This window comes from Podarcis cretensis, assembly GCF_951804945.1.
Source record: "Podarcis cretensis genome assembly, chromosome: 3".
Classification (NCBI taxonomy): Eukaryota; Metazoa; Chordata; class Lepidosauria; order Squamata; family Lacertidae; genus Podarcis; species Podarcis cretensis.
Genome location: NC_137172.1, coordinates 65,330,583 through 65,354,767, shown reverse-complemented (window position 1 = coordinate 65,354,767; position 24,185 = coordinate 65,330,583). Strand labels below are relative to the sequence as shown.

The following is a 24,185-nucleotide window of genomic DNA, read 5'->3' as shown; positions in this document are numbered from 1 at the left end:
TGTCCATGGAGTTTTCTTGGCAGGGATACTGGAGTGGCTTGCCGGTTCCTGCTCCAATCAGATGGATTAGAAATACGCAATCAACCCTGAGATGGTTAAATGCTGATTGCGCACTTTATCTACTAGAAAGATAAGCAAATTTAGTACACACCCTATCTCTTAAGAATGAAGGCTTTAAATGTTACTCAGCAGTTACTGCAGCAAATGACAACAAAATTCAGAGTTGGATTATTTTTCACACATCAAATGTGTATTTATTTATTTTGAAACTGCCATTTAATAGTTTATTTGTGCGCCAACAACATAAAAGTTGTTCTCTATTCAAGCTTTCCGGCTAGCTAATGATATGCCTCTCTTACACCCACATTATTTCTGTCACAATTGTAAAAGAATTTCAGAAATGTCATTGTACCATATAATTAGTACATGAGAAATGCACATTGGCAGCCGTAGAACGTGTTTCTTCAATAGCTGATATTCAACAAAAGAGAGACTTACATGGCAATTATCTTGAACAGGAGCAAGGTCAAGTCAAGCATTTCAAGAGGTCTCAAAGATCGGCCAGCTGCAGCGAGGCAAGCCGTTTCCACCTAAGCTGCCTACCTGCCCTGATTCCTGGGCTTGTGTGCAACCCACTGCTCTAGTTTCTGGCAGGGCCTTGAAGAAGTCTGAAGGCTGCCTTGAGATTCTGCTTGGACAATTAGCTAGAACTGCCCTGAGACCTTCGGGTATAGGGCAGTATAGAAATTAAATAAATAATAATAATAATAATAGAAGGGGTGGTCATAATGGGTCATCCTTTTGGTGTGGGCATAAGATTCTGCCTGATTTTAACTGATATTTTAGTTGTTAGGCACCCAAGGAGAGTGAATGAACAAGACAGCTAGTTGACTAGACTTCCCACTGAGAGTGGGGAGTCTAATTTCACTGTGGGGAATGTAATGTAGGCTACATTGACTTGTTGTTGGTAGTAGTATGTCTCTGGAATGAAAACGAAGAAACTGAAGTGGGTTCAGGTTCTGAGGTGTTTGTTTGGATGGGGAAGGATCCAACAGCCATGGGTGGGTGGGGGAGTGGTGGTGCCTCAATAGGTAGTATTGAGGGGAGGGAGAAAAACATGGCAAGGAAATATGACAAAATGGCACACATAATTAAGGACTTTTGCTTCTTCCATTCCTCTTCTCTGTATTGTTTACTGAGGGAACTTTTAGGCCTCCAGATATTGCTGAATTACAAGCCCCATTACTCCTGGCCATTGCCTATGCTTGCAGGGGCTGGTGGGAGTTGTAGTTCAACAACACTTGGTCTACTCTACACCATAGTGGGTTGACTCTCCTGGGTTTCCAGCAGGAGTCAGTCCCAGCCCTACTTGAAATTGCTGAGAATTGCTGTGACCTTCTGAGTGAAAAGTTTGTGCTCTGCCACAGCCCCTTTCTGTGACCGAAGAGCCTACAGGGTAGATGACGCTAGGCACCAAGCAAAAACATTCATCTTCTCCAAGGTCTTTGACTAATTAAACAATCTGTGGCCTTTTAAACTGGAGGAGGATACATTGTTTGTTACTGTGTTATTTATTTTTGTATTTTTAAATGGTGAACTGCCGTGTGCTCCTCAGATAAAAGGACATATAGAAATTTAATCATCATCACCTTTCTTTTGCTGGGATGGGAAATCAGTATCTAAATTAAAGCATTGTCCTAAGCCTAGCTGGTACCGTTTTGGAGAGGAATTTCTTCCCTCCCACCCACTAGTTTTTAGCAAGATAGTGAAAGGAGATTTAATCCTCTCCCTACTCCCCTTCCCTACATTTAGACAGTCCTTCCCTCTTTGCTCTCATCTCATTTCACCCCACCCAGCCCAGGGGTCCGCCACCCAACATGGAATGCTATACACCTTCCATTGACTATCCTTTCACTCAGATTTCATATTCTCTTTCCCAGAATGCTTTCAGAGCCTGCTAGATCGGGGCATTTGGCTCCTTTAGGCCAACATCTTGTTGTAGTAGCCAACCAGATGCGTGTAGCAAGACTGCAAGCACGCCAACACTCTCCCATCCTGCTGTTTCCAGCAACAGTTATTCAAAAGAATAATGTCTCTAACAGTGGAGCCTCTCATCCTCAGGTGGTCTGCTGCCTCAAAGCGAGATTTTTGCATCTGATAAAAAGTGGCAACAGATTGATTAGGAAAGGGGAAAGCAGTGAAAGTTCAGCTCAGTAACTGTAGCTGGAAAAGCAGGTGCCTCACCTTCCTCCCTTATAATGGACTGTGACACGATTATGTCCATCAGGATTATGGGACCTGACAGCTGACAGCAGAAATATCAATGAAAGTAATAATAATAATAATAATAATAATAATAATAGTTGTAGTAGTAGTAGTATTTATACCCTGCCCATCTGCCTAGGTTTCCCCAGCCTCTCTGGGCAGCTTTTAGCAGAATATAAAAACATAATAAAACGTCATACGTTAAAAACTTCTTGATACAGATGTCATCTAAAAGTTGTGTAGTTCTTAAACTCCTTGACATCTGATGGGAGGGCATTCCACAGGTAGGGCATTACTTCTGAGAAGGCCCTCTGCCTGGTTCCCTGTAACTTCTCTTCTCACAGTGAGGGAACCACCAGAAGGCCTTCAGCGCTGGACCTCTGTGTCCAGGCAGAATGATGAGGGGGGAGACGCTCCTTCAGGTATACTGGGCCAAGGCTGTAAACAGAAACTCCAAATGGAATAGCCTACAAACTGATCTGCAGTGGCTGTGGAATCTAAGCAATGATGTCACAGTCCTGTCAGCCAATAGTTTTCAATCTCTTGCCAGGATTGTGGTTTTCAGCTAAATCTAAAGCTGTTTAAAATCAAAATGGTAACATCTAGAGCGATTATTCATATTTCTATAACTATTGGGTTTGATGGTTTTGAATTATGGTGCTGGAGGAGACTCTTGAGTGTCCCATGGACTGCAAGAAGATCAAACCTATCCATTCTTAAGGAAATCAGCCCTGAGTGCTCACTGGAAGGACAGATCCTGAAGCTGAGACTCCAATATTTTGGCCACCTCATGAGAAGAGAAGACTCCCTGGAAAAGACCCTGATGTTAGGAAAGATGGAGGGCACAAGGAGAAGGGGACGACAGAGGACGAGATGGTTGGACAGCATTCTCGAAGCTACCAGCATGAGTTTGACCAAACTGCAGAAGGCAGTGGAAGACAGGAGTGCCTGGCGTGCTCTGGTCCATGGGGTCACGAAGAGTCAGACATGACTAAACGACTAAACGACTAAACAACAACAACAACAGAATAGACCCACAGAAATTAATGAACATATCTAAGTTAGGTCCATTAAATTTCAACAAGTCTCCTTTAGTAAAACTTAGTTGAATACCTCCCATTTCTTAGCTTAGTATGTCCAACGTGTATCCAACGTGTAAAACTTAGTTGAATACCTCCCATTTCTTAGCTTAGTATGTCCAACGTGTATCCAACGTACAGCCAACGTGTATCCAACGGATGATTCATAGGTCAGAGACTCAGAACACCTGTTTTACGGATAGCAGTCCCAAAGTTTCTCACATCAATTTAACAAAACAAACGAACAAGTAAGTAAATATATAATACTGCCAACTTCCTTGAAGAAAACGGTACTAAATAAATAAAAGAAAGATCAATGGACCAGTATGGTGGGTTAGCTTGCGACACTGCGGTTCAAATCCCTTGTCAACTATGAAGTTCACTGGGTGACCTTGGGCCAGTCACTATCTCTCAGTCTAATTTATAGGCTATTTTTTCAGGCTCACTATTCTTCTCTCTTTTAAGATTTACTTACCACAGTGCAGTGTAGCAACTTATAACAAAATGGTGTTTTGGACCAGAGTGTATATATGTCAAAATAAGCCAAGGGGAATTACTTTACTAAAGCATGATATTTATTTTAAGGGCAAAAGCAATGTAAACATAGAAATGACAATTCAAAACATTTTATTCATTACAAAGTAAGTGAGTCGCCTTTCCACTCAAACTGACTATTCACAGAGACATCTAACAACCAGAAGTAAATTGCACATCTAACTGATTAAGCCTGAAATGAAAAACAAAGTTCATCAACTTACGTAATTGCAAGTTTCCATGAGTTAAGAAACCATGGGAGAAATTTAACACAGCACTTAGTCTGTGCAAGTATTCTTGCTTGGCTGATGTAACAATCTCCCCTCTCCTTCCTCTGTGCACTATTTGGGGGCTTCTCTTGACCCCACAGAGCCAATTTTGGAAAGCATGGGGGCATACATGGGGGAGGAGGAAGAAAGCCATATTGCACTAGTAGAAGCCATTTTGTGGGCTCCTGCTAGCAGGACTGTTTAGTTGAATTCCTCCCCAAGTGTATGCATAAGTCTCTGAACAACGCAGCTGGAGACCCAAGTAAGGAACAAGAAACTGGATCAGAACACATGCAGCACATCTTTCCCAGAATCCTTTTGGGGACTGAGTTTGAGTTTGACTCCATTTTGGAATCTGACATATGATTTGGGCAACAGGAAGATTACAAACTCACAAATTTCGGTCCTGGACCTACAGAGGGCCTTGGATGCTTAGTATCTTCATGAAGTGTGGGCAAGACTGACCACTCACCCACAAACAACAAAGGTTCATTTCACGTGCTTTCTCAGAATGAACCAGACGACAGACCTTTTATCAAGTATTGGGCAGGGTACAGGTTTCAGGAAAAGCAAATAAATGTTTATTTATTTCTGATAGACGACAAATTAGTCGTCTGAATGCTTACAGCAGGGAGGAGGGTACCTGTGGCCCTCTGAATGCTGCTGGATTCCAGTTCCCATCAACCTCCCCAGCCAGTGTGGCTTGAGGTCAGGAATGATGGGAGTTGGAGTCCAACAACCTCTGGAGAGCCACTGGTTCCCCACCCTGAATTATGTATTATGTATGCCCTAGCAGCAGATTTCTTTTGGGTACAACCAAGAGGAGGAACACAAATATTAATAAAGTCTAAAGCCAAAGTCCTCCTTCATTGTATGCCCCATGCTCCTGTTTGAAGCAATGGGAAACTGCCATGTAGCTAGATGGTGTGTTCATCTCCTCTTTGTGGCTGATAACTGCTCCTAAAACAAGCTATTTGGTTTGTCCTGCAACAGAACACACTGATCCTGTTCATTCCGCCTTTGTTGTACAAGCACCCACAAAAGTCATGATAGTGATTGGATGAGTCTTATGAAGGAGCACCCTCTGGATGTGGCGGGTCCCTTTCATACCACCTTCCAAAAAGAGCCACAGATAGGACTGGCTTTGATAGGCCATTGCTTGTCAAACGTCCGTCAGTCAATACCTGGGAGGATGGAAAGGGCAGGCAAAAAGTTATACATTGGGAAGCATGTTTGGCTTAGAATACATAGGAAAATACAGACAAACGTTTATTACTGGAAAGTTACAGGTGCTTGCAATCAACTGTTTTTTTCTTGTTCTCTGATACAGAGTGGCCTTGCATCCTTCTTTGCACAGGACATCCTCCTGTTTGAAGGCATCCTTGCCCAGTCCAAGTCCAGTTTAAAAATAAAGAAGGGTGAGCAGGGCCCTAATAGCTGTCCACCAACACCTGTCACCTAGACAGCAGACTGAGCCAGCCGGTCACCTGGCCGCAGTCTTCCCCACTATGGTGAAAAGTAATGCAATTCTTTTTAAGTTGTAGCAGTTTTCTGTGAGAGTCATGTGCCTGCACCCAAAATACATTTAGAATTACTGAGTGACGTGCATAACAGCAGCTTCCATGGACTGTTTGTCAATGAGCAAGCAAGGAAAGTGGGTAGACTAGGCCTCAGCCTGCCTTTCTTTGCTGAATACTGTAGGCCAGGGCTGGAGAACCTGTGGCCCTTCACAGAGGCAGATTTAGGGCACTTGCTCAGTTTTGGGAAGCAGGTGTGAGGGCTCTGCCAGGGTCCTAGAGTCCTCCTTCCCAAAGCTGGGCAAGTGCTTGCCAGGCTTTGGGAAAGAGGTGGGAAGGCTCTAAGACCCTTCCAGAACCCCACACTTCTTTCCCAATGCCCGCCGTAAGCTGGAGGGAGGGCATCAAACGGCCTTGCCCAGGGTGGCATATGACCAAACTCCATCCCTGTGCTTCAGATGCTGCTGGGCTTTCATTCCCATCTGGAGGGCCACAAGTTCACTACCCTACTCTGCTACAGGCAAGATGAGAGAGACCAAATTCACACACATAGCAGGGAGAGCTGTTCAAAAAGTTTAGTGCTAGGTAGAAACAAAGCTGCGACTATTGAATGATTAGGAGCACAACTGTTTTGAGAAATGGAGGAGGAGGAGCTATTCTAATCTAACAAATGGCTTGGGTCACTGCTTGTCAGGGAACTGCCATCAGGAGGGCAGGTGGTGGAAGGGCTCACGGAGGTTAGGAGAGACTCGGCAGCAGAGGAGGGAACCAGCAGGGGGAGAGAAGGAGCTCCAAGGGAAAGTGAGTCGGAGGGATGGCTCAGAGAGACTTCCAGCGAAAACAGTGGGGAAGTTTCAGGACCTCCTATAGGGACACCCACCCCTCACCGGAAACTGTCGCGCCGAGAATCCCGCAGACGCGTTTCTGTTAACGAGCTTCTATGTTGGAAGCGTTTCCGTAAACGCCCACTGTCGGATTCTGCCAGCGATTGAGGGAGTCATGTTTAAGGGGCTCCGCTATAGACAGAGCTTTGATAACCAAGTCAAACTCTGAGGGACTAAGCTTTACGCACAAGCAGCTCATCATCCCATCACAGCAATCCGACAGTCCCTGAAAGCCGCTTGTGCAAGGAGAGGCATCATGAGCAACCCAACCGGAGCCAGAGACGCAGGAGAAGCTGGAGCGGGTCCAAGCCTGGAAGAAAGGTACAGGGTGTTGGAAGTCCAGCTAGCGCTGCAAACGGCGAGGCTCGAGGAGAGGCGGGCTCAGGATGCAGAAAAGGGGAAGACCACCCCACTCGCAAGGAAGGTGCCAGGATTGGTACAAAAGTTTGGGGGTGATCCCAGAAACTATCAAGCCTTTAGGACAGAGATGCAATACACCCTCAATCTGCAGTTTGATGACTTTCCCGATGAGGAATCGAGGGTAGCGTTTGTGATTGGGCATCTCAAAGGGGGGGCGAAAGACTGGGTGAGGCCCCTGATGGCAGCGAATAAGGACACCCTAAAGGACTCGAGAAAGTTTTTTCGCGCCATGGATCTGATGTTTTCCAGCGAGATTGAGCAGGGAGTGGTGCGCAGACAGTTAATGGCGTGTAAACAGGGGAACCGATCCGTCCGTGAGTACTGGACTGAGTTCACCATGTTGATCCATAAATTGGGGTGGGACCTGTCAGCGGAACCGATACAAATGCTGTTCGAAGAAGGGCTATCTTCAGCGGTGAAGGACGAACTTTCCCGGGCACCCAGGGTGGAGTCTATGGACCAGCTGACCAAATCTGCGCTGGCCATAGGAGCACGCCAGGAGGCGAGAGCTTTGGAGAAGCGGGAAGGGAAAGGGGAACGTTGGAGTGATTTCCGCATTCCAGGGATTCCAGAGCAGCATTCCCCGCCAGTAGAGCCGATGGAAATTGGAACAGCGCGCGTGCGCGGAGTTTCAAACCCCAATGAAGGGCGGAAGAAGGAGGGAAAGAGCGCCAAGAAATGTTTCCTCTGCCAACAGCCAGGTCACTTTGCCAGAGTCTGCCCGCAAAGGAAGGAATGGCAAGGGATGGCGGGAGCTGTTGGGGGTGAGGAGGAGGGGGTTAAGGAGCAAGTAAAAGCCAACGCCTGGCTGCCAGCATCGGGGCACAGCAGCCAGGCCAAAGAGCAGTGAATGTGCCCACGCCGGAACCCCCAAGACCAGCGCTGGTAGTAGAGGTGTTGCTAGAGCTGCCAAATGGACACCCACTAAAGATAAAGGCGCTATTGGACTCAGGCAGCTCCTGTAATTTTATGAGTAAGGAGTTTGCAGCCGAACACCAGATACAGACTATCCCTTTAAGTAACCCTTTGCAAGTGACCACGATTGATGGGAGGGAGCTGTTGGGGGGAGAAGTCAACCAACAGACTATCCCAATGATAATGAAGGTGGCAAGACACACGGAACTGATAGCGTTTAATGTGGCCACCCTGGGGGGAGCGCCTATTATTTTGGGGATGAGCTGGCTAGCGCTACATGATCCGCTAGTGGGATGGCACCAGAGGGTAGTGTCCTTTGGGTCAGCACATTGTCTAGAACACTGCAAGGAGGGGAAGGCTCAGGGAGGAGCCAAGGCCACTCTAGCAGGGACGAAAGTAACAGATAAAGGGAAGGTGCCCCGACAATATGCCGACCTGGGTAACGTCTTCAGCGAAAGAGAAGCAGATAAACTGCCCCCGCATAGACCCTTTGACTGCCAAATCAACCTACTCCCTGGGGCCCAGCTGCCAGTGGGCAAGCTGTATGCCATGTCCGATAGGGAGATGCAGGAGTTAAGGGAGTTCATTGACAAAAACCTGAAACGAGGTTTCATCAGAGAGTCAAGAGCAGTGGGGGGCAGCCCAGTGTTTTTTGTGGACAAAAAAACATGGATAAACCCAGGCTTGTAGTGGATTACAGGGCCCTGAATGCCGTGTCAGAACCCGTGGCTTTCCCCATGCCCAGAATTGATGACATTTTGACCCGAGTGAGGAAGGGAAAGATTTTTACCAAACTGGACCTGAGGGGGGCGTATAACCTGATACGGATGAGGAAGGGGGATGAATGGAAAACCACCATGTTCACCCTTTTAGGGGCTTTTGAGTATCTCGTTATGCCCTTCGGTCTACAAGCAGGCTCAGCCTGTTTTCAATCATTCATGAACCACGTCCTGGGACCTTTGCTTTACAAGAATTGCGTGGCCTTCTTAGACGACGTGTTGGTATACTCAGAGAACGAGGAGCAGCATGTACGGGACGTCCGGGAAGTACTGGGCAAGCTGCAAGCAAACCAGCTGTGGGTGAAACTGGAGAAGTGTCAGTTTCATACCAAGGAGGTGGAATTCCTGGGGTACTGCTTGTCAGACAAGGGATTGGCCATGGATCCCGGCAAGGTTCAGGCGGTACTGGAATGGAAGACCCCGAAAACGAAGAAGGACGTGCAAAGGTTCCTAGGGTTTGGAAACTTCTATCGGAAGTTCATCAAGAACTTTGCCCACTTGACGGCTCCAATCACTGATTGTCTCAGCAGCAAGAAGAAATTTGTTTGGACGGTAGAGGCGCAGCGAGCGTTCGAAGAGTTAAAGAAAGCATTCGCGTCTGAAGAACAGCTCCTGCATGTGGATCTACAAAAACCGATGAGAGTAGAAACTGATGCATCAGACCGGGTGGTAGGGGCGGTGCTTCTGCAGCCGGGGAAGAGTGAGTCGGAGTGGAGACCGTGTGCCTTCTCGCGAAAGTTGAATAAATCCGAGAGGAACTACACCGTGTATGACTGAGAACTACTCGCCATTCATGAAGTGTTCAGAAGATGGCGGCACTTACTAATTGGTGCACAACACAAAGTCCAAGTGTGCACTGACCACAAGAATCTAGAGTATTGGAGAACGGCACGAGTACTTAACCAACGACAAGTGAGATGGGCCCAGGAGTTCTCCAAATTCCACTTTGAAATTTGCTACGTGCTAGGCCCGGAAAACGTCAGGGCGGACGCTCTCTCTCGAAAACCAGAATATTTGGAGGGGGAGGGAGCGCCAGAAGAGAGACATATCATCCCAGAGGACCACTGGGTGTGTGGGGCGGCATTGGTGGGGCAAAGAGAACTGGTAGAGGGAACTGAGAATGATGAATACGCACAGGATAAGCTCAGAGGACTCCGGAGGGAGGGAGAGAACCCAGGAGGTTTTGAGGAAAGGAACGGGGCATTGTATTACAAAGGAGCACTGTATATACCCAAAGGAGAATTGAGGGAGAGGGTACTCAAACAGTTGCACGACAGCCCTACAGCGGGGCACTTCGGGCAACACAAAACCATGTGGTTGGTTACCAGGGAGTTTTGGTGGCCCAAGGTGCGGGAAGATGTACGGGAGTATGTAAGAGGGTGTGACCGATGCCAGCGAGCAAAAGGGGAGAGGCGGGCACCGGCGGGGTTATTGGAACCACTACTCACACCAGAACGACCATGGGAGGCAGTATCCATAGATTTTATGATGGATCTGCCGAAATCCAAGGGAAAAACAACCATCATGGTTGTAGTAGACCTGTTAACCAAGATGTGCCACTTTATAGCATGCTCACATGCGGTCACGGCAGAAGAGACAGCCAAGTTGTTTGTAGAACACATTTTTAGGTTGCATGGCGCCCCCTTGAGGGTGGTCTCAGACCGAGGGAAACAATTTACGTCCAGGTTCTGGAGGAAGCTCATGAGCTTACTGCACATAGAGGTTAATTTTTCGACTGCCCGACACCCAGAAACCAACGGGCAGGCGGAAAGAGCAAACAGTATCCTCCAACAATACTTGAGGTGTTATGTCAATGACAGAGAAAATGATTGGGTAGAAAAGTTGGCTCTGGCAGAATTTGCCTACAATAATGCGGAGAATGTGTCCACAGGGATGAGTCCCTTTTTGGCCAACTATGGGTGTCATCCCAGGGCATTTCCAGGGGAAGGAGGGGAAAGATGGAGCGTCCCGGCAGCAGAACAGTTTGTAGAAGAGATGGAAGCGATCCATCATCAGCTCCAACTCAACCTAGAAAGGGCCAAAGAAGAATACAAGAAGCAGGCAGACAGGAACAGGAAGGAAGGTGAAACCATAAGGGTGGGGGACCAGGTGTGGCTATCGACCCAAGGGTTGCCGTTCAAAGGGGGTTGTAAGAAATTGAGACCCAAAAGATTGGGACCATTTGAGGTCATACAACAGGTCAATCCAGTGGCGTTCAAACTCAGGTTACCGAACCACATGAAACTACACCCAGTGTTCCACAGGTCATTACTGTCACCGTACAGGGGGGGACGTGAAGGGGAGGTCACACAGGGACCAGTCATAGAAGAAAGGGAACGCAACAGCCACGTGGCGGAAATCATTGACTCCAGGTGGAAGGGTAACCAGGTGGAGTATTTGGTGGCTTGGGAAGGGGAACCAGAATCAGAAAACACCTGGGTAACTGCAGAGGAAGTCAATGACGAGGTTTTAATAGAAACGTTTCATCAACGGTTCCCAAGGAAACCTCAGTCTGTAACGAGGTTCCGGAGGGAATACTTTGGCACCACCGACGAGGAAGAAGAGTTCGAAGGGTTCCCAGAATCGGAGCTGGAAGAAGGAGTAGACTCCGAGGAGGAGGAGTACTCGGGGACAAGGGGCGGCAACCGGTGGAGGGAAGTGTTCGAGTCTTCGGAAGATGAGGGAGGTTCTTTCCGGGGTTTTGCACCCTCACCGCCCGTGGAGGAAGGGACGGGAGGGGGTGAAGGGGGCCCTGGAGGGGAGGTGGATGTCAGGGAACTGCCATCAGGAGGGCAGGTGGTGGAAGGGCTCACGGAGGTTAGGAGAGACTTGGCAGCAGAGGAGGGAACCAGCAGGGGGAGAGAAGGAGCTCCAAGGGAAAGTGAGTCGGAGGGATGGCTCAGAGAGACTTCCAGTGAAAACAGTGGGGAAGTTTCAGGACCTCCTATAGGGACACCCACCCCTCGCCGGAAACTGTCGTGCGGAGAATCCCGCAGACGCGTTTCCGTTAAGGAGCTTCTATGTTGGAAGCGTTTCCGTAAACGCCCACTGTCGGATTCTGCCAGCGATTGAGGGAGTCATGTTTAAGGGGCTCCGCTATAGACAGAGCTTTGATAACCAAGTCAAACTCTGAGGGACTAAGCTTTACGCACAAGCAGCTCATCATCCCATCACACTGCTTTTGCAGAGGTTTGAAGCCATTTTGGCCCTTACCTGAAATTCTCCAGTGGTCAGCTGAGTCTCAGTGAGCAAGACTTCCGGAAACACGTAGCTTGTGTTAAAGGTGCCACTGAGGGTGAAGGAGTCAAATCTTGTATGAGCTGTCTCAACTGGCTCCCCGCAAGATTTCAAGTCTGTGCTCTTACATTTCAGTAGTGTGCATATCTATGGAAAGAGAGGGTTGTGGGAAAGGTTATTTTGTGGAACTAAGCCATTCAAAGAGCCCTGTGTTTATGGAATGGAGGAAGATACTTCCCATGTAAGTGGGCCATACAGGATGCTTCTGTGTTCAAAACAGTACATAAACCAATGCTAACACTGCACAATACTAAGCCTGAAGAAGTAGATCACTTTCGCTGATTATTTTGAGACAACTAGAATATTTGGAAGAAATAAACAAGTATTCTTTTTGCAATACAGTATTAAGGTTATGGGATTTTTTTGGGGGGGGGGGTCTTTCTTTCTGTTTCCCTTGTGAGGACCAACAAACAAGGATTGCTTTTGAATCAACAGAGAATTCTAGGCCCTTTTCTGTAAAAATAAAATAAAATGCATTGTGCTTTTGTGTGCATCCTTCAAAAAACTCTATGCAATACTGGGAGTACTTAGCATTTGCATGACACTTGCAGTAAAAAGCAAACAAACCCAAGACAGAATATGATGTTAAGCAGGAAGCCACATGGTGGCACTGTGTAAAGTAAAGGGACTACCATCTCCAATGACTTCAGCAGACTTATTTTCCCCAGAATCCTACTAAATTTTAAAAATTATGTTATGAATGTAATATATAATCCCCACCCCCTATATCAGGGGTGCAGAATCTGTGGCCCTCCAGATTTGTTGGATTTCAGCTCCTATCAGCCCCATACAGCGAGGCCAATGATCAGAGATGATAGGAACAAGAGTCCAACGACTACAGCCATTTTGGCTCTAAGCAGCAGCTGTGCTCTAAAGAAGGGAGGTGTCTTACAGGGATTTTTATTGTCTTCAGTAGTAATCCCTCTAATGATTCTTACAGGCTTTTGGAAAAGCTTCTGGAGAGTACAGCTTCTGGTTTCCTCAAAGACTCTGCCACAATGAAAGCATGAAACACATGTATCCTAGACGTTGTTGGTAGATAGGGATGGGAAACGCTATTAGTTTCTTTTTCTCTCGGTTTCTCGTTTTTCCAGTCTTAAATTCAATTCTCCATATTCTCACATCAGTTTGTGAATTTTCTCTTTTAAAGAAGTTCGCAAGAAAATTCACCAGCATTTTAATAAACTAATTTTTAACGGGCTATTTGGCCCAATATATAGATTTCCCCCCTCTAATATAATGCATTTCTGTATGTTGTTTTCACTCATATTTGCATTTTTATGCACATATTACTAGAATATATTCCTCTTGGCTGGACATATTACTTGGCCGGAGAAGTGCAGTGCAAAATTCAGGAATGTGCCATTTAAAATGATGGCTGTGTTTTGGTTCACATATTGTTCCGAGCTGGGTAGGTTTGCCTTTAAATGAGGACTGAGCCACATTCTCCACCACTCCCACTGGTAGGGCATTTCCCTTCTACATGGCCTGCTCACCCTACCTCACAAAACCCTTTACCTGCAGATAATATTCCCCTTCGATCACATGAAGCCCATCAAAGGCGCCGAATGCATAAACCTCATCCTCTCGCTTCTCTGCCATCTTGTAGCTCAAGTGGCAGCAGAGGCCCTTTTGGCAGACGGTGTGGTTTCCAGCTTCTTGAGAGAGTTCAGTGAAGGTGAAATTATCAAAATAGAAGCTTGCAGTAAACACTGGGCTTCCGGGAAAATGCTTGATATTTGAAGCATATAAGCTCCAGTTGACTGCAGGAGGGTATGTGGGGGAAAGACGGGGGCGAGCATTGATTTCCGCAACCAGGAGTTTTCCAGTCTGCGTTTTCATATCAAAGCGATACACCTTGGCTCCTTCAGGTGTAAAGATACCACTCCCTGTGGATGGCAAAAGACACTGGGGTGAGGCATAAGTTTTACTATTCCATTCCTTTACCCAAATGAACGGAGTATTAACAGCAATGGTAAAGGGAAGTAGAGCAGAATCTCAATTCACTGATTTGGGGCTAGAAGCTAATGCATAGGGCAAATGGTGGGTAGTGACTGGAGCAGGTGTAGGTAATTGCTGAACTACAGTTCCCATAAGTCCCAGCAAGCATGACCAATGGCCAGGGATGCTGGGTTGTGTAGTTCAGCAACATCTGGAAAGCCAAAGGTCCCCCACACAAATAGCTTCAGCAGGGAATGCATCTCATTAGACAAAGCAAGGTAGGCAACAGATCCTGGGAACTGGCCTTAGTCCCCAGATGTTCTCTTCTACTTAGAATAGAGCTGTGTGCAACCCCCTAAGTTAGCATGTTATCCTCAAAGCCTGTGGGGTGTCGTGGTGAGAGTGTCGGACTAGGACCTGGGGTAGCAGGTTTCAAATCCCCATTCAGCCATAAAGCTCACTGGGTGACCTTGGGCCAGTCACTGCCTCTCAGAGTAACCTACTTCATGGGGTTGTTGAGGGGATTAAATGAGGAGACAGAATCATGCACACCACCTTGAGCTAAATAGGGGGAAAGGTGGGGTATAAATTCATTAAGCAAAGACACACACAAACAGTGGAGGATGCTGTCCCTTTGCCAGTGCTGAAGTAAAGTCCAACTGCTTCTGTACGTGGAATTGGTCCATACCATTTTGTCATTTGCCTCAAGCTGCAAAAAGTATTGGGTCAGCACTGGGCATGTGAAGACAAATAATGTATTAATGTAAATAATGTGTTGCCTGCAGAATGTCATTGTGCGCTCATCGCCCGTCTTGAAAGAGGCAGGTAGAGAGTTCATAACTGTGACTTTAGCACTGGTAGCAGATGCTGGTGGACTCCAACTCCCATCAGCCCCAGGCACCATGGCCAATGGGAGCTATAGTGCAGCAACATCTGGAGGGCCACAGTTTGCCATCATTATTTTATAAGGTTGATCTCTGAAGGAAATCACATTTTTAAAATAGCAATTAATAGGTTAATCCTTTCCCCGCTCTGTGCTCTTTCCCACACTCAAATTGCCAAATCTCTGTCTACACTGAAATTATTCAAGGTAGCACTTTACCAGTAATGTCCAAGCTGGGCTTGTTTATATTAGCAGCAAGGAAGTTGACACGCATCCCCATTGCCCAGGCTGAGTAGAACTCAACAGCAGACAAGAGTGGCAGGCCATTCTGCCAAGCAGTTGGGAAAAGGATGGTGTCCACCTTGTACTTTTCCACCAGCGAGATGGCAGGTTCACGATAATTAAGAACGTCGGCACAAGTCATAAGGCCAAGCTTCCCAAAGGAGGTGTTGAGGGTGACAAACTGTGGGTCCTTGGCGTAATTAAAGTATACTTCAGAAGCAAAAAGGTTGTACTGTTTATAAGACAGAAAATATATACAGATATTATTGGAAGAAAAGCACCTCGTGGAGACAGGAAAAATAGTATTAGGAACATAGGAAGCTGTCTTACACTGAGTCAGACCATTGGTCCATTTAGCTCAATATTGTCTAGACCAGGGAAACCAACATGGTGCCCTCCAAAAGGCCACCAGCCCCAGTCAGCCAGGACAATGTCAAGGATGATAGAAGATGCTGTCTGCTACTTTCTGGAGGGCACTGTGTTGCCTACTCTTGTCTTCACTGACTGGCAGTGGCTTTCCAGGATTTCAGGTAGGAGACATTCCCAGCTCTACCTGAAGATGCCAGGACTGAAACTGGGACCTTCTGTGTGCAAAGAGGATAGTCTACTACTGATCTACAGTTATTTTCCTAGAAGTTGGTGGCGTTGCCTCTGTTTTTCAGCACACTTACAAGACCTGGATTATCTTGTGAAAACCATCTACAAGTAAAGTCCTTACAGCAAACATCTCAAATATTGTGATTTCTCTTTCAATGAGACACATCCATGCATACTGGTGCAGCTTCTCTGCCTGCTCCATATGAGTGCATACCTATCTCTTATTTGGGTGGGAGAAATGGGGGCTCCATTTTCTTCTAATTCAAATTGAGCTACGTATATTAATTTGCATTACTATCTGTGTTTGTGCAGACCAGGCATAGGCAAACTCAGCCCTCCAGATGTTTTGGGACTACAGCTCCCATAATCACTAGCTAACAGGACCAGTGGTCAGGGATGATGAGAGCTGTAGTACCAAAATATCTGGAGGGTCGAGTTTTCCTATGCCTGGTGTCAACTCTAGGGTGCATTACTGTGCTTTCTATAGTAAATGGAGAACCTGCAGCCCCCCGGAGCACAAACTCCCATCATCTCTGACCATTGGCCAAACTGACTGGGCCTGACAGAGTCCAGCAACATCTGAACCAAAACGGAGAAGAGTGCTTACCTTGTGGTAACGTGCCACAAATTTCCCTTCTGTATCGTAAACAACATCTGTATTGTACTGATAGCGACCGTCACTCGGGCATTGGGGGTCACTGCGGTTGCATGGCTTCTTGTCCCCCATGTTGGCAACCACATAGATGGAGTTCTCCTTTGCTATGCAGCTGAGTCTTCCCTGTATTGGATTCAACCCAAACCTAATGTTGAAAGGAAGAAGTCAATCATCGATACAAAGTCTATTAAAATGGGGAGAGATCAATTTAATTCTGATCATTTGTGAACCCTATCAGTTCAGAATGTGGCAGATTAAAATAAGAACGCACGGTTTCAGGTCTAATAAAGACCGTTTTTACCAGGCTGGGGACAGAGAAAAAAAAGTTGGTCCAATAAATAGTCATGGCTTTAGATCAGCCTTCTCCAACCTGGTGCCCTCGAAATGACCAACCATACTAGCAGTGGCTGATGGGAGTTGTAGTCCAAAACATCTGGAGAGCACCAGATTGGGAAATGTTGCTTTGGAAAGATCTTGTCCAGGGATGGAGATGGAGTGAGTGGGAAAAGATCTTGAAGAGACCAGAGAAAAGATCAAGAATATCTTAAAGCAGCAATAAAACTGTGTCACATTTCTGTTTATATTATAGTGACAATGACAGGTATAAGATTTAAAAAAAAACAAAAAAAAAAACCCCAAACAAGTTGTCTCTGAGTTGGTTCACACTGGCTCTATTTTGAATGCAGCACAGGCCCAAGATTGAGGCCTGTGCATGTTCTTCCACTGCATGTAGTCTCCTTGGTGTAAAATGATGCCTATGCCCATATAGTTGTACCTTGGAAGTTGAACAGAATCCATTCCAGAAGTCCGTTCGACTTCCAAAAAGTTCAAAAACCAAAGCATGGCTTCTGATTGGCTGCAGGAAGCTCCTGCAGCCAATCGGAAGTTGCGGAAGCCCCATCGGATGTTCAGCTTCCAAAAATTGTTCAAAAACTGGAACACTCACTTCCAGGTTTCAGTCATTTGGGAGCTGATTTGTTCAGGAGTCTAGGCATTCACAATCCAAGGTACGACTGCAAGTATACCCTTCCCATATGATCCATCCACCTTCTGTAGCATGTGGGCAGTGTAGGCAGGACATGCTGGTAATATAAGTGCAGAGAGAGTAAAATGAGTCACAGAGTACAGTGCAGACTGTGACTGAACTGGCAGCTCTGGTGCTAAGCATATGGATGTAACTGGGCATCAGCAGAAGTCTTGAACAGCCTGGATTATCCAGTACAGATACTCTCTTCTGTCCAACTTGCAAGTCTGGGCTTATCAGCTTCCTTCATGCTCATTATGCTAATTAATTCATTATCTTAATTTATTGAAGGACTATACTATGAGAATGAATGATGTAAGCAGAGAAGACCTGGGACATATAGCAACTTATTTTACGATGAGGAGCTTTGTTTCTCCACTAATAATTTTTACAATGCATATTATTGTTTTAAGGCAGTTGAGTGGTGTTTTTTTATAATGCTCTTAAAATGCTTCAGGTTTGGCTCAGAGGATCCATAGTGTCCTTTCGACACCTGTCCTCAAGATAATTCTGTGATCATGCATAACCTGTCCTCTTTAATTTATTTTTCTATGGGTCTTCTAATGTAGCACCCTGAGCAAAGAACAGTTTTTTGAAACCAGGAGCAACCTTTGCATCTTACTAACATTATTACCTGTTACTAGACCATTGTCTACAATCTTGCCAACAAGCTGCTAAAACCCAGTTGACTTCGATATAATTTAAGCCATCTGCCAACTACCTTTGCGGCATTTATCAGCAAATGATTAAAAATTTACATGTAATTTTGCACTAATGCAACTTAGTTTGAATTATAAGTTTCAGGTAATGCAGTCCTATGCATGCCTACACAGAAGTAAGTCTCACTGAGTTTGCAGCGTTTACTCCCAAGTAAGGGTGCACAGGACTGCATTCTAAACTGTTCTTTTTAAAAAGGAAAACTTTTTCAACATGCTATTTTTAACCAAGTAAATTTGTTAAAAGAAATACTTCCTGCAAAGTTTATTTGGCAGACATGAATCAGGCCACTTATACAATGACAGTTTTGTTTTTCTGTTTAGTATTATTGCTAAATAATTCACTAGGAGTGAATCAGCACATGACTGAATTTCTCTTTTATAGAGAACCAAGATCCAATAAGCAGGGAAAGTCCGGTGAATGACTAAGGAAAATCTCACAGGACATGCGGAAAAGGCGCCCCTTTGCTGCCACCTCGTGGCAGACAATTGAGCAAACAGATGCATTGCTTCTAAATTGAATCAGGTACTATACAATACTTACAGAAGTCTAGAATTTTGGGTTTTGTTTTGTTTGCCCGTTGTAGGTAATCTGATATCTGCTCCTAAATGTGTTTACTTGAAGCAAATTTACTAGGTTCATGGTTAAGTATAGTGTGCTTTTTGATCACTATTCCTAGGAACCAGATCCCACCTTTAATGGGATCTGGTAAGCATTTTTTAAAATCAAATGACATGGATTCTCATAGGTAGATGGATGCATCTCCAGCTTTCACTGAGAATTCCTTTTAAGTGGCGGCTGCCCCAATGAGGTTACTATCAAAACTTGTGAATGGAAACACTGCTCAAATAAAATGCAAGAGAGCAATCCCAAAAGAGTTCCTTGATTTTAGTACTCTTAACAAGAGCAAAGGTCTGAATAGTTAAGGAAGGTCCGTATAGTTAAGGCCATGGTTTTCCCGGTAGTGATGTATGGAAGTGAGAGCTGGACCATAAAGAAGGCTGATCGCCGAAGAATTGATGCTTTTGAATTATGGTGCTGGAGGAGACTCTTGAGAGTCCCATGGACTGCAAGAAGATCAAACACATCCATTCTTAAGGAAATTAGCCCTGAGTGCTCACTGGAAGGACAGATTGTGAAGCTGAGGCTCCAATACTTTGGCCACCTCATGAGAAGAGAAGACTCCCTGGAAAAGACACTGATGTTGGGAAAGATGGAGGGCACAAGGAGAAGGGGGCGACAGAGGACGAGATGGTTGGACAGTGTTCTCGAAGCCACAAACATGAGTCTGACCAAACTGCAGGAGGCAGTGGAAGACAGGAGTGCCTGGCGTGCTCTGGTCCATGGGGTCACGAAGAGTCGGACACGACTAAACGACTAAACAACAACAACAAGAGCAGTGTGAAGGTGTTTCTGGGTCCAGCTCTGTCACTGGAGGGCCAGGTAACCTCAGTGGCTAGAAAGAGCTTTTATCAGCTGTGATTGGTGCAGCATCTGCAATTGTTCCTGAACTGGAGAGCGTGGTCACGGAAGCTGGGACACTGCTGACTTCAAGACTGGATTACAGGAATCCACTCTGTGTCGGGCTTCTCTTGTGCTTGATCTGGAAACTGCAGCTGGCGCAAAATGGTGCATCTCTGCCCCGGTTGCCCATTTGTCACCAGGCCAAATTCAAAGTGTCACTATTGGCATATAAAATCCGTAACACCTTGGAGTCGGTTTATTTGCAGGATTGCCCCACCTTGTATCTGCCCAGACAATTGCTTTGACTTGCGGAACTTGCACTGTTGCATGTACATCATACTCATTTTTTCATGTATAAGCAATAAATCTTTTAGGCTGGTGTCATCACTGTACTTTTTGCTGCCTGCTTAATATATATATTGATTCAGAAAGCCTATCCAGGCAAACAGAATGCTGACATGAATTTTCAAACTGGTTTTTATCTTCTCATTTGGAATCCCATACCAATTGACTTCAGGCAGACACTTTCCCTGTACTCTTTTTGGCACCTGTTTAATATACTTTTGTTTAATGTAAATGTCACGTGTGTGTTTAGCTACTGTTGATTCTAATCATTGTTCATATATTTTGAAAAAACCTGTTAAAAACTGTTTAAAATCTATAATCTGCAATGTTTCATCTTATCTCTTTGTAAACTGTTTGGAGGCTTTTTACAATCCAGCAGTATAAATAAGTTTTGTTAAATAAATAAAAGTGTGCGAACATAGAATCATAGAGTTAGAAGGGATCCAATTAGCCATCCAGCCTACCCCCCTTGCCTGAGGACAGCATTCCTTTTTTAAAAAATAAATAAATATTTTTCAGATATATATATTTCACTGATTTTACAGTCATTTTGACATTTTAAAACTTTATTTCCTTCCCCCTCTTTCTGCAGTTCCTTAAATCTATTTTTAATATCTTCTGCATGTCCAACTTAACTTAACTTACTCATTTATTTATTTTCTTTATATATATATATATATATATATACTCTTATGTAGCTGCAGGTTATTACAATAATCCTGCCAGGTTTTTTTAATCTGTTTACAATTTATCTGTAGATATTCAATAAACTATTTCCATTCTTTTATAAAAAGTTTATCCTGATTTCTTATTCTTCCAGTAAGTTTCACCATTTCTTCATATTCCATAAGTTTTTGTATCCATTCTTCCTTTGCTGGGACTTGCCTGATGACAGCGTTCCTCTGCTTAAGCCTCTGCTTAACTTCCTCATCACCTCCTGAAGCCCTTTGTGCTCCTGCCAAACAGCTTACTGTTAGGAAGTTTTCTTTAACTGAAATCTATTCCCTTGCCATTTCCAACCGTTAGTTCTAGTCCTACTCTGGAGTAACAGAGAGCAAGTGTGCTCCGTCTCCTCCCTGACAGCCCTTCAGATATTTGATGAATGACTGTTCCCATGTCTCCCTTAAGTTCCTCTTCTCTAGGTTAAACAGGTCAATAGTGTTAGGCAGGATTTCTTAACCAACCAAAAAAAGGAACAAATGCCACATTGTACTAGAATTGCCATTCTGCACATATCCTGAAAAGCACCAGGGAACTCCACTATTACTTCACCACAACAAATGAAGGTGTGTTTGTAAAGAAGAATCTGAGTCATATTTTCTGATTTTGAGGCTACACCCCGGAGCTGCTGCTGTTTTTATCTTAATGAATAACATGAAACAGGCAAGAAAATACCTTTTTGGCTCATTGCATGGAATCCAGTCTACTTGCGGATCTGGTATATTCTCCAGATAAGGATATAGAGTTTCTCGGGTGAAGACCCAGCCATAAAGGGCATCCTCAGGTGTCACAATGATGTGGGCACCCTGCAAAAAGACATCAATTCAGACATATTAACCCCAGGACAAATACTGCCATCTAAAGGTTGCTATCCAACTCAGAGTGGGGGAATCTGTGGCCCATCAGATACTGTTCGGCTCCAACTCCCATTGGCCCCAGACAGCATCATGGGCAGTGGCCAGGGATGATGGGAGTTGCAGTCCAGAAACATCTGGAGGACCAAAGGATAACTAGTCCCTGATGTTGCTGCTGCTGATCTGCTCTAACTGGTATGCAGTAACACCTGCTGGGCAGCTGTTTTGATGGCTCCTTCTAAGATGTCTAGATTTCTGTTCATCAGCTCCAAGGCTTCTGCTCGAGAGACGTTTCTCGGAGTGTCTCCTGTCAGTATCACAGCATGCTCATAGACAGCGGCAATGAAGGTATCTTCTAAGGCAGAAGAAGGGAGAATCATTCCCATCAGAAACACAGCACAAATGTGAAGCTGGAAGATCGCCATGCTGGTGGAATCTGCCCGTCTGCTGCTCAAAATGAGAAAGACTAGGAGGTTACCTGATTTTTAAAGACGTTCCTGAAGCTCCAGTCATGGGGAGGTAAAATTGTGAAATGCAGATTGCCAAACTCAACAAACTGAATTAACCTTGGATTAGTCTTGCACAAGGCAGAGAAGCAGGCTCTTCTAACAACAGTGTTTGTTGACCTAAAAGCAAGCGCTGCCAATCTAAAGCTGGTGAGTTCATGCAGAGGGCTGAAGAAGGTGCATCAGAACAGGCAAAGAACTTGAAATTTGTGGTTCAAAGATTCATCCTAAAAAAGCAAATAGACTACTTTGAAAGTCAGAGCAGAGTCACAGCAGGTTTTTCCTGCAGTAAGACTTTCATGGGATCCAGGTAATGTCTTGAATCCCAGATGCAGAGATCAACAAGAACATGGGGCAGAGTTTCTGTGGCAACATTGCTTCCTTTGTCCTGTGTCTACTTTCAGTTATTGAAGTACTGTACCTCGAACTTGCTCACAGCTCCCAAAAGTTGGTGGCCAGTCCTCCTTAAGGACAACTGCAACATCTGGTCCTTCCCTCCCACCCAGTCATCACCATGATGGATGATTTGTTAGCTGATGATGATGATGATGCTTCATGGGGGGAAAGCTCTGTTGCCATCTTTTGAAATCACATGCTGGTGGCTCCCTATGCGACCTGCAGGTGATCAGTGATCCTAGGGGATGGGACCATAGCTTAGTGTTGGAGAACTTGCTTTGGGGGCTCCATATTAATCCCTGGCATATTCAGGCAGATTTGAGAGTCATGTCTGAAACGGAACAGAGCCGTTGCCAGCCAGTGTAGACTGAGGCTGGGCAGACTTGCCAAATCTACTTTGTGTATTTTGTTATTTGAACTGGAAGCCCAGGAAGATCTACCTTCCAGAGCTAGAAGCCCAATACACACAGTTTGAATTTCTACCAATAAATCTTTTTTTATTCAATCTCCTTCTAAGGCAATCTTTCCGCTGCATTTTGGCTTGCCAGATGGAACAGTCTCCCCTTCCACACACACCCCCAATGCTGTTTTTCCTGACCCCCTCCACCAAGGCAATTTAATGGGGCATGCAGGAGGGAGGAAAGGTTAGAAGCCCCACTGTGCAAGTTCTTGTGAAGGGTTTCTGTTGATGAGACTCATTTAGTTGAATCCCACCCTTTGTTTTTATGGGGCATTTTTTTGTATAGCTTTGTACGCATTCTTAAACAGTTCAAAAGTGCTTTTAAACAAACACCCAGTGTGCCTCTGAATACGTTCAGAGCTAAGGAACTTTTCAAGATAAGAGGAGAGCTACAGTCTGTCCTTTTGCACAGAAATCCTCTCTTGCTTCGCTTTCATTTCAGCAGGCTACTTTTAGGTAGGAACATCTGTTTGGTTGCTGCTATTGCTAACAGTTGGGAATTGGAAACATCTTGCCAAGCTACTGAAAATCCCGTGTGTACACAATCCCTTAAGGAACCAGTGGTGTGTGTCTCAGCAGAAAGCATCCTCCTGTGTTCTGACAAGTTTTAACAACATCTTATTAAATATAGAACTAATATATTTAGGGAAACTCAAAACTTAATGCCATCTTGGCAGAGCCCCACCATCCACTTGTAGAACGGCAATTCTGCCTGCTAACAGGAGTCATAGATCTACCTTCAACAGAAGCCAGACAAATTTATGGCTACATTGAATTAGATTTTTATTTGCAAGGTACCCACATGTGTATTTCCTCCAAGACCTCTTTCTTATATAATGTCTGCTGGAAGCAGTATCAGACTAGAATCTTGGAGACCAGGTTCAATTCCCCCGTGAGCCATGAAGCTCACTGGGTGGTCTTAGGCCAGTCATGTTCTCTCAACCTAACCTACCTCACAGGGTTGTTGAAGGGATTAAACAAGGAGGTGGAGAACCATGTATACCTTGAGTTCCTTGGAGGAAAAGGTGGGATATAAGTGCAATGAATAAAATAATGTTTTAATGTATTCTAAATCTTTTTATTGGAAGCCGCCCAGAGTGGCTAGGGAAACCCCGCCAGATGGGCAGGGTATAAATAATAAATTATTATTAAATTATTATAATTAACAAAGCAGGAAGCAATGTTTTTCAAATGAAGAGGGCAGCTCTACACCTTGCAAAAGGAATGTGCTTGTCTCTTTTATTGAAGGTAATGGAAAAGTCCACATTTACTGGAGCTGAGCACACACACTGGAATGCAAAACAATTCTCTGCGGTTAGACTGTGCATGCAATACAAGCAGCTGGGGCATGATGAGGGCATCTAAGGACACTGCCCCATTTG

The 24,185-nt window shown here is 45.1% G+C and overlaps 1 protein-coding gene across 1 annotated transcript; it reads right to left on the bottom strand.

The window, feature by feature from the left end:
* Positions 1-3,897: 3,897 nt before the first annotated feature.
* On the bottom strand, positions 3,898-21,906 carry LOC307213025 (pantetheinase-like). The gene is made up of 7 exons (XM_079970683.1): positions 21,651-21,906; positions 21,263-21,393; positions 16,270-16,462; positions 15,003-15,297; positions 13,478-13,848; positions 11,876-12,046; positions 3,898-5,331 (listed from the first exon to the last, which is right to left on the bottom strand). The coding sequence occupies exons 1-7, from the start codon at positions 21,864-21,866 to the stop codon at positions 5,215-5,217; spliced, it is 1,494 nt and encodes a 497-aa protein (XP_079826809.1). The 5' UTR covers positions 21,867-21,906; the 3' UTR covers positions 3,898-5,214.
* Between the last annotated feature and the right edge of the window lie 2,279 nt (positions 21,907-24,185).

Bases quoted from the DNA above. Each gene is read 5' to 3' on its own strand.
- LOC307213025 (XM_079970683.1), bottom strand. From the start codon at position 21,866: ATGGCGATCTTCCAGCTTCACATTTGTGCTGTGTTTCTGATGGGAATG. The intron at 15,298-16,269 runs GTAAGCACTCTT...TCTTATAAACAG, and splicing joins TTGTGGCACGTTACCACAAG to TACAACCTTTTTGCTTCTGA. The intron at 5,332-11,875 runs GTAAGGGCCAAA...CCATCCTCCCAG, and splicing joins TGACCACTGGAGAATTTCAG to GTATTGACTGACGGACGTTT.